The sequence below is a fragment of the Triturus cristatus genome, chromosome 1_2 (genome assembly GCF_964204655.1).
Source record: "Triturus cristatus chromosome 1_2, aTriCri1.1, whole genome shotgun sequence".
NCBI lineage: Eukaryota > Metazoa > Chordata > Amphibia > Caudata > Salamandridae > Triturus > Triturus cristatus.
Genome location: NC_140580.1, coordinates 650,345,333 through 650,360,893, shown reverse-complemented (window position 1 = coordinate 650,360,893; position 15,561 = coordinate 650,345,333). Strand labels below are relative to the sequence as shown.

General features: G+C 45.3%; 1 protein-coding gene across 3 annotated transcripts in view; it reads right to left on the bottom strand.

Moving 5' to 3' along the window:
• PRXL2A (peroxiredoxin like 2A) overlaps positions 1 to 15,561 on the bottom strand; it is a 228,329-nt gene that overhangs the window by 28,867 nt on the left and 183,901 nt on the right. For all 3 annotated transcript variants that reach the window (XM_085608105.1, XM_085608113.1, XM_085608116.1), the window contains one exon: positions 15,189 to 15,286. In XM_085608105.1, the coding sequence (XP_085464231.1) occupies positions 15,189 to 15,286 (98 nt within the window). The remainder of the gene's footprint in view (positions 1 to 15,188; positions 15,287 to 15,561) is intronic.

Sequence of the window (15,561 nt, the reverse complement as noted above, 5' to 3'; positions counted from 1 at the left end):
TGGATGATTAGGTGATACTGCAATGGTGCTGACGTGGTGCTGCGCTAATGCTGTTGTGAGGTTGCACTGGTGCTAAGTGGGTGCTGCATTGGTGGTGTACTGATGCAGAAGTATTGCTGTGCTGATGCTGAGGTGGTGCTGAGTGATCCTGGTGATGAGGTGATGCTGTGGTGGCGCTGAGTAATGCTGTATATACAACCATGTAGTTGCATATTAACAGGCTCACAGCAGCACTCACCACTAGGAAACAACAATCAAGAGAAAATGAAACAACCCATTAGACAGGACAAATACACACATCAAACAGATGTACCATATACACCGATTACAACCCGATTACAGCAGCACAAACCACTTCGATACGAAACACACAAAACATCCACTAACATATTAGACAGAAGGCATGACAAACATGCAACATATCAATGACACGCCAAACAGTTGGGTACTGCTGTGTTCACAACAGCAAATGACATACCAAATACTCCAGACACTGAGCAACACACCAATACATTAACCAGAACTTCCTTCACCATACCCAACACAGCCTAAATAAGCAAGTGGATGGTTATCTTGTCTCCCAACCAGTGCATCATTTATAAAAAATAAAATAAAAAAACAAATGCCAGGGCCCTTGTCAAGAGACCATTACAGCTTGCACCACCCATTGTCCCTCCCAGTGCTGTAAATGACAGTACCAACACAACTACTAACCATCACAATCCTACAAGTTTGACAATTCAGACTTTTAATATACATCAAAGAATCCTTATACCTTCTGCCTAAGCTATTCTTATAGCTTTGGGTGGCAGGTAATAGTTGTTTTTGTTGTATATTGAATTATTAAAGAACTGCTGTGCCCATCACAAAATTAGACACACACCGCCACTATGTGTCGGCTGTCATAAGTGCCAGTGTTGACTATAAAGTGCCGGTGCTGAACACAGGGAGAGCAAAGGCTCAAATTAAGCACTGCCTAACATCACAAATAACTGAAGTTAACACACCCACTTGACAACATGCCGTCCAATGGACAAGCCTGATAACCAACAGAGCACCTGGCATTGCCACCACCATTAAACTTCATAATCCATCAATTATTAAGACAAACGTATCATAATCAACAACAGAACCACAAATACACTACTGCTATCACAGCTTCTACTAAAACCCAGTAAGATTCGGTCTTTGTCAGAATCCTCAAAATTAGGGTGAGAAAGGACTGGACACAAACAGCACTGTGAGGACATACAATTGCAGCAAGAACGCTATAAAATGACGTCTAAGTAACACAGGGAATCACTGGACAACCTGTCATTTTGAATGCCACTTCTTCTTTATTATAGGGGTGAAATCACACAGGTCTATTCATATCCACAAATCCTTCTGGACTCTCCACCACTGTCCACAAAGGCCATCCCTTTTATCTGAGAGGTCCACCACATTACCCAAAGCCCTACTTCTCCACCCATCTACAGTATATGGCTTCCCTGCAGTGAGTCTGAAGTAGTTATATACCATGTGCTCTACAAGTGTTGTTAATAAATTCAACTTAAAAGCAAGAGGTTCCTGTGTGATGTCATGATTGCTTTTCTCCCAGTAACTACTCAAGTCTGGTTTATTGCAAGTGTGTCCTTGCCCTTGAACACCAGCACAGTTTCAAGAAGACTAGATTATTTGGGACAGACAGACAAGGACTGGATGAGTGTACTGATAAAGCTCTGATAAAGGACACGCCGCGTGGGGCAATATTTTACTGATGGAGCTAGAAGAGTTTAAAGTTTTTTATTTGCATTATATAAACAATTCGAAGTCAACTGCATTTAATCACAGACTTCCAACAACTGATATACAACATACTTTCATTTTATTTGATTTACACAGATTTAAAACACCGTTGTATTTTCGTTACTAATGTAAAGTATCTTCTATACATTTGCACTTATATGAATGATAGTATTTCTATTGGTCTGTAATACTTTTGTTACACTTCTGATTAAGATATAAACCATTCTTTTATTGAAACACAACATGGTTTCATTATATTTACATAGATGGGATTGTAATGCAAATCACGAGGGAAGGTCGAGCCTAAAGTTCACCAGTTTCAGGTTAAAAGTGTTTAAAAATGCACTCTAAGCACTATATCCCTAAATGGTTCGTTTGCACCCAAGTAAAGAAATCAGAGTATGTGCAAGATCCACAATTCAGTTTTTGTCCTAGCAGAATCTATGGCTCAGAGTGATCACAGGCCCAGCAGTGGGATAAAGACAGACCTGGGGAGATGCCTTAGTGAGCTGAACAATGGCCGCTGACAAAGGCAGTTATCAGAAGATCTCTTTTGCTGACATTGGGGTTAACAGCTATCATACTGCGCCTCCGTTAGAAAGAACCAGACAGATTTCTTTGGAGACCTTTCCATTTTGTTCAAGGCTATAATATTGAAGTATCGCTATATTGGAGGCATAAACCATTTATATATTTTTAAAGAACTCGTTTATACTGGTGTTCTTGAACAAAAATTCTAGACTCTTGATTTTTCATTGATTAAACACTCCGTATTCGGGTTATATTGACTATTCCTGACACCTATAGAAAGCCCTGACGAAGTTCCCAAGGCACAAGGGAACGAAACGCGTTGGCTGTGTGCCTATCTTTTAATCAAGACTACGAATAAAAGAAGAAAATTATTTCCAAATATTGGTGTTGGTCTTATAGGACTCGTGATGGAGTGCACCTTCCTTTTTTTCTCATCAGAAGATCTCAAGTTCGAATCCCGCCTTTGCAAACGCCACTGTCCAGCCTTCCATAGGTGGGTGATTTGTGTACCAGAAGTTAAATAATAGTAATATCTGTTATTTACAGATCAGCAAAAGTGTGTATGAAGCGTTACATGTAAAACAACTTGTTATTAGATATTGCTGAAGCTCTAATTGTCAATACAATGCAGCAGGGGATGTTCTACTGCACATCCCTTCGTTGTTGCCAAGGTTGTGCAAGGGAATAGCGAATGCTCACAGGAAGCACTTCAAGCCCTCAGCAGTCCGTCCCTCATGGGTCTGTTAGCAATCAAGAGCACTCTAAGATGTGTACCTGTTACTTAGAGGTAGATCTACCATTCTGTGCTTCATTCCAAGCACAATCACTATAAGGCCAATGCATATCTTTGCAGTTTCCATAGGTGAAAGGAGGAAGTCTGTGAACATCAACAAGCCATCCACTCCACCCTCATGGCTCTTAGAATTTGAAGCCTAGGTAGAAGAGTTGCATATCGACTGCTCTAGTATGCATGTATACATTTACAAGAATATTGCGAACGTGTGGTCCGCGGTCTTGGCCTGGCAGTCACGCATACACAGGTCAAAACTTATGGACAGACAGATTTTCTTGAGCCCAGAACCTTACGACTGTTCACAATGTGATCATTTTTTTATTTTTGACTCGATGGTGCTTTTCCCATCCTACTTCTACAAATAATGTCAGGATAGGAAGTATGCGACTGATGTAGAGTCAGCAGAACTAGAGGAGGCCATTAAAGAACAAGCATTGGTGAAGCCAATAGGTCTCGCCTATGCAAAAGCTATTGGCTTTGCTAATGTGTTTTAGCCATGTTGTACACCAGCTTGGCTGCTGTTCTGCTTGGATAAAAGTTAGTGGGGTAGAGGAGTGTTGTAAACGAAGTTGGGAGCTCGTAATCAAGTAGTCTAGTAGCCAGTAGTGTAGGTTATAGAAGAAGTCTTAGTTAGAGGTAATAGAAGTATGATGGTAAGTATTAGAAGAAGCCACACCAGGAGCAGCATCCATGTTGCTCAGCCCACACACTCCAACTGCAACTCAGCCACACTCTAGCATTACATTACATCCCCAGGCACTCCAGCACTCACATAGGCTGAGCAGCAAGAGACTGGTAACTAAGGTGAGGATGCATAGTAAAAACTCAAGTCACAATAAGGAGAGAGGTGTGGAGTGTCAGAGGGGAATGGCGAAGAGTGGAGTAGAGAGTCAGAGAAGCGTGGCATAGAGGTCATGTATTGGAGTGGCATAGAGTGAGTTTGCAATAAAAGTATTTCTGTTTGTAATTCGCTGGAAGCGGACGAGATGGAAACGCTTTTATTTTTTTGAAATGTCCACTTGGAACTAAGTTCCTCTACGCTGTGCATTTTCAAGAGTAAACTCCCTGTTCAACTTCAGAGCTTATTTATTATTATATAATTCAGAGTTGCATTAACGTTACATTGAACGGTCTGACTTTTCTTTCTTGATTCAGCTTTTTTCCACGCTGGAACTAAGCTGAATCAAGAAAGAAAAGTCAGACCGTTCAAGGCAACGTTGATGCAACTGTGAATTATATAATAATGAATAAGCTCTTAAGTTGAACAGGGAGTTCACTCTTGAACATGCACAGCAGAGAGGAACTTAGTTCCAAGTGGGAATTTCAATAAATAAAAACGTTTCCATCGCATCAGCTTCCAGTGAGTTCAAAACAGCACTAATTTTCTTGCAAATTCACTCCGCTCTCTCCCTACTATAAAGTATGGTGACAACACAAATCCAAAGTCATTCTTATCAGTGTTTCTAGGGCACTCTATGTATTTTGTTCAATCCACAGTATTGGCTCTATAAAAATTTGGCTTAAAGTCAGGGAAGCTGGGAAGGAGGGAGAGGGAGGCGTGGCCAAGACACGCATGCCAATGGCCACACTTTAGTGCACTTCGACCGTCAATGCGGTACCCACCCGTAATCCTGCATCAATCGGGACCCAGCCGCATGGGACGGGCCTGGCGTTGAAGCCCTTAAACGGTTGGAGACTTCCACAGGATTCCACCAAAGTACCAGCATTTGAGGCAGTGGTGAGCCTCGGGCCGTGCCTTCAAGATGGCAGCTGGGGGGAATGATGCGAGGCATGAGGTGGACAGCGCTGAGTGCTCAGAGTAATGTTGTGTGGCCCGCGATCTGGCCCGAAGCGGTGAGTGGCTGTACTGGAGAGCCTAAGAAAAAGCAGTGAGTGGATGCGAGCCAAGGTGTGTGGCCCGCGATCTGGCCCGAAACGGTGAGTGGCTGTACTGGAGAGCCTAAGAAAAAGCAGTGAGTGGATGCGAGCCGAGGGCACCCACCCCAGATAGCAGGCCGGAAGAGCGGTTGCAAGCTCTGAGGGGATTGTAGTGGCTGCGCTGCGAATAGTGATTCGCTGGTGGCCCGGCTGAACAGTTGCCGGTTGTAACTGTGGGCTACTGGGTCCCCTGTGATGCCCCCTGTATTGGTAGGAGTGGACACGGGCCGGGAGCACCCATAACAGAGTGCCAGGTGGTGGAGTGGCCTGGAAGCCCGCATGTGGCGGAGAGGGACAGCAAACCCATGGCCCAAGCCCCATGGACTTACCTAGTGGTACTGATGAGCCCTGAGGGACCAACACTACCCATTTGAGCTGCCGCGCAGGCTGGTCCCCGACGACAGCGGTCCGTGAAAGGGACACATCTGTCGACAGAGGAGGTTGGTGCCGGGCAAGGGAGAGGGGCCACTGTCCTGCCCTTACCACAGTGCCAGACTACACTTTGGAACCCTGTGAGCACTTTTGGCACCCCCTGCACAGACGAGACAAACCCCTACCACGAGGGAGACCCCTGGTGTGTGGGGCTGGATACAGAGGAGATCGTGGGCTCTGCCCCAGCCTGATTGCCTGTAGTTGAGAGACTGTACGGTGCGTCAGCGCCATTGGCCTGTGGGGGACCTCGCAGGTATTGTTGGCGGTGGAGTGGTTGGTGCCTATGGGAAGACCCGGCTGACCTGACTGAGCATCTAGTCCAGTTGATAGTGGGGACACTATCTGTGGAGGTGCCTGGGCATGGAGGACTTGACACCAGGGCCCTCCACACCCCTGCCTTCGGTGACCCTTTTGCATGCCTGGCCTTTGGCCACCGTGAAGTCTCCGAGTTGAGGTGCCTGGGTCGCACCACTACAGCGCCTACCTAGACAGCTGGACCGTATACAGACCTTGGACTCTAGCACTGCCACAGAATGGGCTGCACCAGATCTACTAGAGACTGGGGTGGGAATTCTCATTCAGTCCCTGGCACCACACTGCCTTATGTGGGGGAGACGCAGATGGAAGATAATGGGCCCATGCACTGGTAGGTCCCCGACAAACTGGATTGCATAATAGAGGCTATCAATGCCACAAGGCCCCTACCCTGGCGTTCAAGATAGACAGAGTGGTAATAGATATGACGATCCTTAGAGACGATCACTGCAAACTTGTGGACAAAGTGAAGTCCAAAGAAAACACTCTCCTAACTGTGCATCCCATAGTAGATAAGAAGTAGGTAGTCGCCCTCACTGTGCAGGCTGAATTGTTGGATCAACTGGTGGAGGATGCGGAGGGGCGCAACAGATACAACAACGTTCAGGTGGGGGGGGTCTCCTTGAGGGGACAGAGGGCCTGACATGGTGATATACCTCGGTGAGTGGTTTCACACTGAGGGGGCCCCCAGAGGACTGTCTCAATTTTTTGTCCTGGTAAGGGCGCACCCTGTGCTGGTGAAACCCCCATCATCTGGTGCGCAGCCTCGACCAGTGGTGGCTCGGCTTCAAAACTACAGAGACAGGGAAACTTTGTTGCATGCGACCTGCTTGACAGCCCTTTAGAGAGTTGGTAACAACACAATTGCTATCATCCCGAACTATACACTGGCGGTCCAGGGCCAGAGGACTTCGTATTCAGAGGTGAAGCGTGCACTTCAGGAGATGGGCCTCCAGTACATGCTGTTGTTCCTGGCCGATCCTAAAATCGTGGTTGAAGGTCAACAGGCACGGCCGATACAATGAAGAGGAGGTGGGGCGGGTGGATCCCAGGCTGCTCCTAGAGAAGCGGAAGCAGAATGCCAAAACACTGCATTGGCTGGGATTCTTCTCCCACAAGGAGAATACAACTAAGTTACATACAGAGGGTAGTAAAGGGGGGAGGCTGTTGGCGTGGTATGTCTTCTCGGAGAGTAAGGGTCTCATAATCCACACACTTCAGGTACCGACGGCACACCCCTTCACACATGGTGTGACATTCATGACGTGTTTGTGCAGTACTGCAAAACCCAATATGGTGGCTCCCGCCTCGCTGATGAAGTCACCATCAACAGGTTTTTGGAGGCTGTAACCCTTCCCAGTCTCCCTGTTGGATTATGCTCATTGATGTTCTTTAATGCCAGGTATAAGTTAGCATTTGCTATGCCATTTTATTTTTCAGGCGCCATTTCATGTACTATTCAAAACTAATCCTGCTCGATTCTGAGAAATGCTCCTTGCTGAGTTTTGTTTCTGCAACGAAGAAATGTTTGTGCCAGTGCATAGCTTTCTCTCGGTAAAGGTCCTATCTCACTTTTCTGGCAGTCTGATCGTAACCCACAGTGGAACGGCCTTGAAAGTGTTCTGAGCTATGCAAGATACAACAGTAGAAACCTTTTTTTTTGTCTTTTCGCTGTTCGCCCACATCTGTTCTGTGTCAAATGGGGAAATTCCACGGTGGGCGTGTTATTTAATCAATTGTGCAATGCATATAACATGTTTTTATGCTTACTGTTCCTCAGCTCCCTCTGTAGTACTCTATTGAGACTGTGCAGACGGAGCCCACTCTGAGCGTGTACAATAATTGATTATTGGTGTATATTCTCCACTGTTTCGGACTCTTCATTTAGCATGGAAGGCTGCGAGGTGACCCGGTGGCCCTAGGTGGGTCACTTCCTTCATCCCTGACGTGCCTAGACCAAGAATTCAGTCTACCCATTACAGAACCCGAATTCCGATAAGTCATCAAGGACATTGTGACCAGGAAGACTCACGGAGTAGATGATCTCCCCGTGGAGTTCGATCAGATGTTCGGCCCCCTCCTCATGCTCCGCCTGTCTGAACTGTATAAGGCAGATTGGGAGGTGAGAACCTTACCTCCAACATGCCGACAGACTTTGCTGATCTCCTGGCCGAATCACGGGAAAAATCTAGAGGGGACCTCCTCTTATCGTCCTCTGCCAATGTTGACCATCGACTATAAGATACTTAACAAAGTCTTGGCCACACGCCTGCAGCATCACTTGCACCTGTTGGTCCACAAGGACCACATCGGTTTTATTCCACACCAGAACACCTCTCTGAATATCAGGCGCCTACATCAGGCACTAGATGAGATCTCCTCGGAGGGCCTTCCAGAGGCAGTGGTTTACATAAGTCCTTTGACACCTTACAGAAGCGGTATATGCAGGGTTTGATGCACCATCTGAATTCAGGCCCTGACTGGACTAAATTTGACAGCGCAGCTTAAAAGCAGGGTGCAGGCTCGAGTGAAGCCTGGTCAAAACATCTGAGAGCCCTTGAGATACGCAGGGGCATGAGTCAGGGGTGTTCACTATCCCCCCTGCTGTTCGCTTTGGCTATTGAGCCTTTTGCTGGTGTTATTCGACAGAAGGGATGGGGTAAGGGCATACCGCTACACGACAGGGAACACAATATCTCCCTGTACACAAAGGACATACTTTTATTTTTACGACATGCTGAGACTTGCATAACCTGGGGGGTCTTGATGCTGTGTCAGCTGGGCAAAGCGACAGGCATGTGTACTAACTGGGAGAAGTCTTGTGTCTTCGTTGTGTGTGAGGCCCGAGAGGTTCTACGGGTGATTTGGGACTGTGGTATCCCCTGGAAGCCTAAGAAGTTCCATTACCTCAGGGTGAATATTTTTGACAGGGATAGTGTGGCTTTTTGGAATGCGTTGCAGCTCCCTTTGATGGCATGGGTAGCACTTACAAAAATGATCATCTTGCCAAGATTGCTCTATTATTTTGTGTATCTTCCTCTACGGATCCCCAGGACGGGGTTCTGGTCATTAGACATGTTGATGTGAGAGCCCGTAGGGGATAGCAGGGGGATATGTAGGGCATCTCTGCATACCCTTTAGGGCCCGATCAGGCAGAAGGACCTGGGAGCCCGACCTTCGAGTTGTACCACATCGTAGCGCATGTGCGTTGGCTGACCAGTTGGCAATCAGGCTGCCATTGTGAGGAGCTGAGGTAATATGGCGCTAAGCCAGATGGTGGATAGTTGAAGCTCTCCTGCAGGAGGATCGACACAACAGGGTGCCACGGCCGCAGCTGATGCTGATCACACTATGGTGTTCGGAGAAATACACAAAGTTATCGGGTCACAAGAGACCCTATTCCCCGGCACTGCCACTGGTGGGGGTCCCACCGCCTAGATGCGGCACTCTCACAGCCCACAGACTGTGGGACTGCACTGCCGCAGACATCCTCACAGTGGGGGACTGTTATGCAGAGGGCAAACTGAGAAACCTGGACAAACTCACGGCAGACACTGGCTTGCCTGCCTCACAGTTCCTAAAGTATGCAGCTGTTACCCGGGTAGTCCATGTTTTGTGGCAACGGGGCTAATCGAAGCCGCCATTGAACGAGGTTCTGCAGATTGTCCTTACTTTTTGGGAATGATCATAGGATAGTTTCCTGGCATTATAAATCGGCGCTACTCCAGACATGGTTACATTTTAACGACTTCGTTGGGAGGCAGCCCTGGGATAAGGGCTGCGAGACTGGGCGTGGCAGCAGGCCTTGGAACATGTTCACACTGCATTACATAATACTCAATTCTGTTACACCCAGTTCATCTTCATACACATGACATACCTTACTCCCCAATGCCTTAACGTACAGCAGGGTACACCAAACCAGAAATGCCCCAATGTAGTGAAACGGATGTTGACTTCTTACATATGACTTGGTCATGCCCAGTGGCTACACCGTTCTTCCAGAAGGTGGTGTCAGACTTGGAGAATATACTGGGTAGGACAGACCTGTGGGAAATATATCTTTTGGCATTGTCCCCCAAATCCAAGACTGTCAAAGGTGAGAACCAGATTTTTAAACTTGCCTCTGGTGCTGGCCCGACAAGCACTAGCCATGCACTGGAAATCCCCCGGTGAACCCCCCCACTATAGATGGAAGACTGAGGTTGAACAGTGGGCATATGCAGATGATTACACGCTGCAGGAGGAAGAAGGTAGAGGGCTACAATGCAGTCCAATCGCAGACGAATGGACATCACTGCTGCCGGTGTTTGAAGGTAGGGGAGGGAGTGGGAGGACCAGGGCCAGGCATCGATGGAAAGGTCTGGGCTGGAATAGACAGTCTGGAGAAACATTGCGCCTAGACCCATGGGCACCAAAGGAGGGGGAGAGTGTGGAGTGGACCAACTGATGCTTTATCGGGCCCACAATGGCTCCTACTACCTAGGATTGAGTTGCAGGGGGAGTGAGGGGTGGCGGGTGGACGGGGGTTTTAAAAATGGCTGTGGGCTATCATGATGGCGAGGCCAGCAGGGCTTCAGGCTGGGTTGGAGACTGGAGGGATTTTACGGAATGTTACCATGTCTCTCAGGCTACCGATCTAATACTGTACAGCGCAGCAATGTTCTTGTACGAAATGTCTGTATTGTTATGTATATAGAAGTTGAAAGTTGCTGATACGCAAAGTCTACATCCACTAATAATTAACTTTTTTTTAAGTCAGTAAAGCTGGTTGTGGGGGTCTCTAGGAGCAATGTGTGAGTTGCTTGACCTTTAGTAGCTCACACTACAGAAAAGGTTGGAGACCTCTGCCTTAGGTACTCGCCCACCAATTACAGACTTTGTATCTCAGGATATAAGCTGATATTTCATTATAAAGTACACCCATGCCTCTTTTCTTGTGATCGACTGGTGTAATACAGTACAACCCCTTTTTCAAACCATAGCCTGCAGAAGCCACTTACCGTCTTCTTGAAGTCAAGGGCCTGCTGAACTGTGTTCATGCCTGAACCCCACCAAACCCCTGGTAGAAACTAAGCTAATTTGTTTGGAATATCATAACAAAATACAATTGAACCCCATACCAATCATAATAGTGATTTAAGAGTGCTTGGTGAGCTAGTGTAACTTGTTTGCTCTCCACTCCAAATTAATGCCATTGAACAGAGAATGCAAAGTATTATTTTTACCTATTTATTTGAGGTTGTGTATAGTATGGAACACATGACTGCCACCAGGAGAGCTTTTCATACAGTGTCAAACTAATTAACAAACATCACTATATATACATAAATAAAAGAAGAATGTCACAGTAACATCTGAATAGAAGGCTTCATCAGAATGTTTCTTAACATCAAGAATTAACAGAAGAGTAAAGATGTTGTTCTTAGCTGTGACTATTGTTATTCTGGCTGAGCTTATTTTGAGTCAGCCAGTACTAGAGATTTGTTACTTGGTCGGTAGATAAGACTGTTTAAGAGAATTTAGTTCTTACCATTCTTGAAGGCAATGTGTGAAGTCATTGATCTGAGTGCCAGGTAAATGTTATTTTAGATGATTTGTGCCGCACTTCACAAAGATTGAGAGTAAGTTCTTTTTTTGTTTCTTGCATTTTGGCATCTCTAAAGAGCACACCTCTTTATTCCACAATTTTTGGTTCTTACCCAGGACATTTAATAAGGGTACTGGATAAGAGGGGGTGCTATGCTATATTTAAGCTTTGCGGGTGATGCATGCAGTTCTTAGCAAGGCTTTTCTATCCACCGATAGTCAATTTAGGGGGTCCAGAGCAGAAGAGGTTTGATCTGTCATTTTAGTGTTTGAGAATAGCTTGTCAAAGTGTCCAGGGTGGCCCTTTAGTGGCATAAGACTAATTGCCGGCAAGCCTGTAAGTAGTGAAGTTCTGTAATCAGTCTAGATAGAACTAAAGCTTGGACTAGGGACTGAAGCTCTTGGACTGAGACCAAGTGCTTGGTACATAGCTGCCATTGAGTATTTGTGGCTATGTAGTTTATACATAAGTGAAGTGAGAGTTTGTAGTCTAGTATGAAACCCACAGCAAGTGCTTTATTAACAATTACAGGGATGTTTCCGAGTAGGTCTTTCAAAGATGGAGAGGGGAGTTGGCATAACGGCTAGGGCGGTCGACCTCGAATCTGGGGAACTGGGTTCGAGTCTCAGCAATGACGCTGAACATCCTGTGATTCTGGGCAAATCACTTAATCTCCCCTTGCCTCACAAAAATGAATGTGTGTCCTCGTGTAATGTAACTGGTGCAATGTAAAGCGCTCTGATACCTGATTCGGGTTAAGTTCACGCTATATAAAACTCTGTTAAAAAAAAAAAAAAAGACCAGTTGGTGAGCAATGGTGCTTTTGTTCTGTGGTGTGAAAAGTAGGAAACCTTTCTTGCCTGGATTTAGTTTTAGGCAGCAGCTGGAAAGCCATAGTGGAGTCCTCACATGGTCTTTCTTTTAGGGTTTATGTTTCTTTTTCAGATCTTATTTTTAGATACAATTTAGTGTACAGCTGCATATTATATCCAGATCTCTCAATTCTACACGGAGTAGTTCTCGGTATAGATTGAAAAGTGCTGGGCCTGTAGGGAGCATGTGGGAAGCACTAAGAATAGAGAGAAGGGGAGGAGTGGTCACCCATCTTTACTGTATTGCACTTGTCTATCAGGTACAAATGTAACCATTTTAAGACACGGTTGTTTGAGAGGAGTGTTAATGAGGAATTTGTGGCCCACCACATCAAAGCCTGCAGCAAGATTGAAAACGACTAGAATGCAAGATTCTCTCCTCTTCACCTTCTTATGGACATTATTAATCAATGCTAGTGTTGCTATTGCAGAGCTGCATTCTTCGCTCTCTTATACTATGAACTTAAACTTACCTCGATCCTAACACAAACAATGGCGCCAGGATCCATAATATTTCATTTCTTCCCACAGGGGCATTCAATCCTGTGGTGCTAGATGCACTTAACACACTTCATGAGTCAAGGGGGGCAGAGTTTCTTATAAGCCACTGACTAAAGCTGGAGCGTGTTCTCAAGGTCTTCAGATGTATGATCAGTAAACCTTGTATCCATGACAAGACAGTCTAAAGGAAGCTACAAATCCATAGCAGTGAACCTGGAATAGGGTCCTGAGAGAATCTGGTCCAACAGCTCACTCACCTAACAAGAAAACCAGATGAACACAAAGGTGCCCTGGCTAAGAGCTCTGGAAAGCAGCATGGGGCATTCACCCGGCCTCTAACTCTATCTGCATTCAAACGTTTTTACTAAGGCGCTGTTGTATGAATAGGCAAAATGACTTCCTGTAGAGGTTCCCTCTGGAATCCTGTACCAAAGCGCCTTCCTCTTGGGCCATTCACCCTCAATCTGGAGATTTAGGTCTGAACACTGGACCTTTAAGAGAAATCATAGGTGGTGATACCCGGGAGCAAATCTCCAGAGGAATTTTACCTAGCTCATTGAATATGAAACACAGTCTAACATGCAATGCCATTGATATCGGCTATCACAAAATAAACAACAAGTGATTGGCTAAATGCAAGTCACATGAAATACGCAAGTCAATTATTGGCTCTCCTCATCCTCTTAAGATGATATGTCACACAGAGTTTAAGCTGCATCAGACCAGGAACTCTCCAGGCGCAGTGTGATTTGGCTAGGGGGTTGACAGAGTAATTCAACCTGCGTATTATCCCCAACATCCGTCAACTTAGACCAGTCAATAAAAGAGCCGTGCAACTTTTCCTCTGTCAAGCAGTTCAAATGATATTTTAGCCACTGGCCACCCACACACTCCTTAAGTCACATCCAACACGGACTTGCACTCATGTTTAAATTGCTGCTTTAATACATACACAATGTTTTTGCTGCGATACAATCATATCTTTATGTGAAATAATATCTTCTTTTTATTGGCGATACGATTTTTACTTGTAGGATATCATTATTTCCACAGAAGAGGAGTCATTAGCTGTATATTTATACTAATGTAGTTAATCATTTTATTAGATGTTTAGCTATTGTTTTCACACAAAACCCAGTAACTTCAAAATCCAGATGCCACAGTAAATGTCATTCTCGTAAAATGTTTTCCATGAAGCATGGAAGTTTCAAAATGTGTGTAAAATATGGATTTCAGTCTGCGGGGTGACGAGGTTTAGTTCCTCAATCCGATTTCCCTTTCATCAATGAAATGGGATCTAACAATGATGTATAGAATAATCAAAACACAGGTCATCTTAACCTCTGCTCTTTGTTTAGTCGATATTCTCTTCACTAAACGCAATCAATATCTAAATGCCTTGTGCAAACTCTCACAGCCTGCAGACAAATGTGCTTGAACATTTTTTTACTACAAAGTGCGGTTTTCAAATTACTGCTTTTAATAAACATTTTGTTTGTAAAAACAAATTTTTTAATGCTGGTTAAATAAAACTACCTCTAATATAAAATCAAAATCACAATTAGTGTCATATCACAGCCAAAAAAAGTCATGTCCTTGTTCTGCTGGCTGTTTTTACATAGACCTTCGCACCTCAGTCTCTGCAGTTTCTGAGAACAGTTAACCATTGGTGTTCATAGTATCAGGGCCGGCGCATCCATTTGAGTGGAGGAGTGTCGCCCCACAAGCCTCAGAGCTGAAAAATAAAACGGTAATAAAGTTGATTTATTACAGTTCTTTTTCAGAACCCTGTCCCGAACGAAGTGTCAGGACGGGACGGGGCCAGCGCTGCCGAGTGGCAGCAGCAGGGAACTGTGTGCTTTAAAATTCGCATGTCTGTTTGGCCGGCCATCTTATGACAGACAGCCAAAGATGCGCATTGTAAAGTTCTCTAACCTAGCTGTCTTAGACAGCTGAGTTAGAGAAAGCACAGGCCTCCAGAGCTCTTAAGAGAGCTAAGAGAGCCTCCTCTATCCAATCCTGGCACTGATTTCATGCTGGGAAAGCAACGCCAGGATTGGATAGTACAGTTTTCTGCATTGGGAGCTTCCTGGAAGACACCCGAGGGAGGAGGACATCGCGCTACGGAGGTAGTGCATTTATATATTTATTTTCATGCCCCCAACCTACCACCCTCGGTACAAGCCTGCCACCACTAATTATTATCCAATAACATGATACAAAATGTTTTGATCTCTTAAGGATAAAAGGCTTACTTGAGGTTCCCGAGTTTTACATTTGTGACCTGCTGGTCACAATACGTCAGTAACGAGTATCAACATATTTATTTTGATGTAAAATTAGATATGTCATGTTGTTGATTATGCAAGACAATAGCATTGTCAGTGTCGATTGATTGAACATTTTCTAAAAGATAACCACACTTTACCTCTCTGCACAAGAATCATCCGGGCCTCCGTACAGCCATGATGACAGCACCAGTTTTCTGCCACAGTTCTCCGGCTCTGAAGGACCGTGGATCCATTTCTAGAAGGAAGATAATAAAAGTTACAAGAAGCATGCATATCCGCTATGTAGAAAGTGCGGTTCAATGGCCGTGGAAACAAAAGACCTGGGTTTTATTCCACCCTTTCCCATCTGGCCAGGGCAAAAGTCCCCAAAAAAGTAGGGGGCTAACGAAGTTAGACAGTATGCAAATGACATCATGACACGTCACATCATAGTGCGTGACATCGCATGTGGCATCACAGGAAGTGGCATCGCAACCTATGACCTCACAATCAGTGACATCCGATATTAAG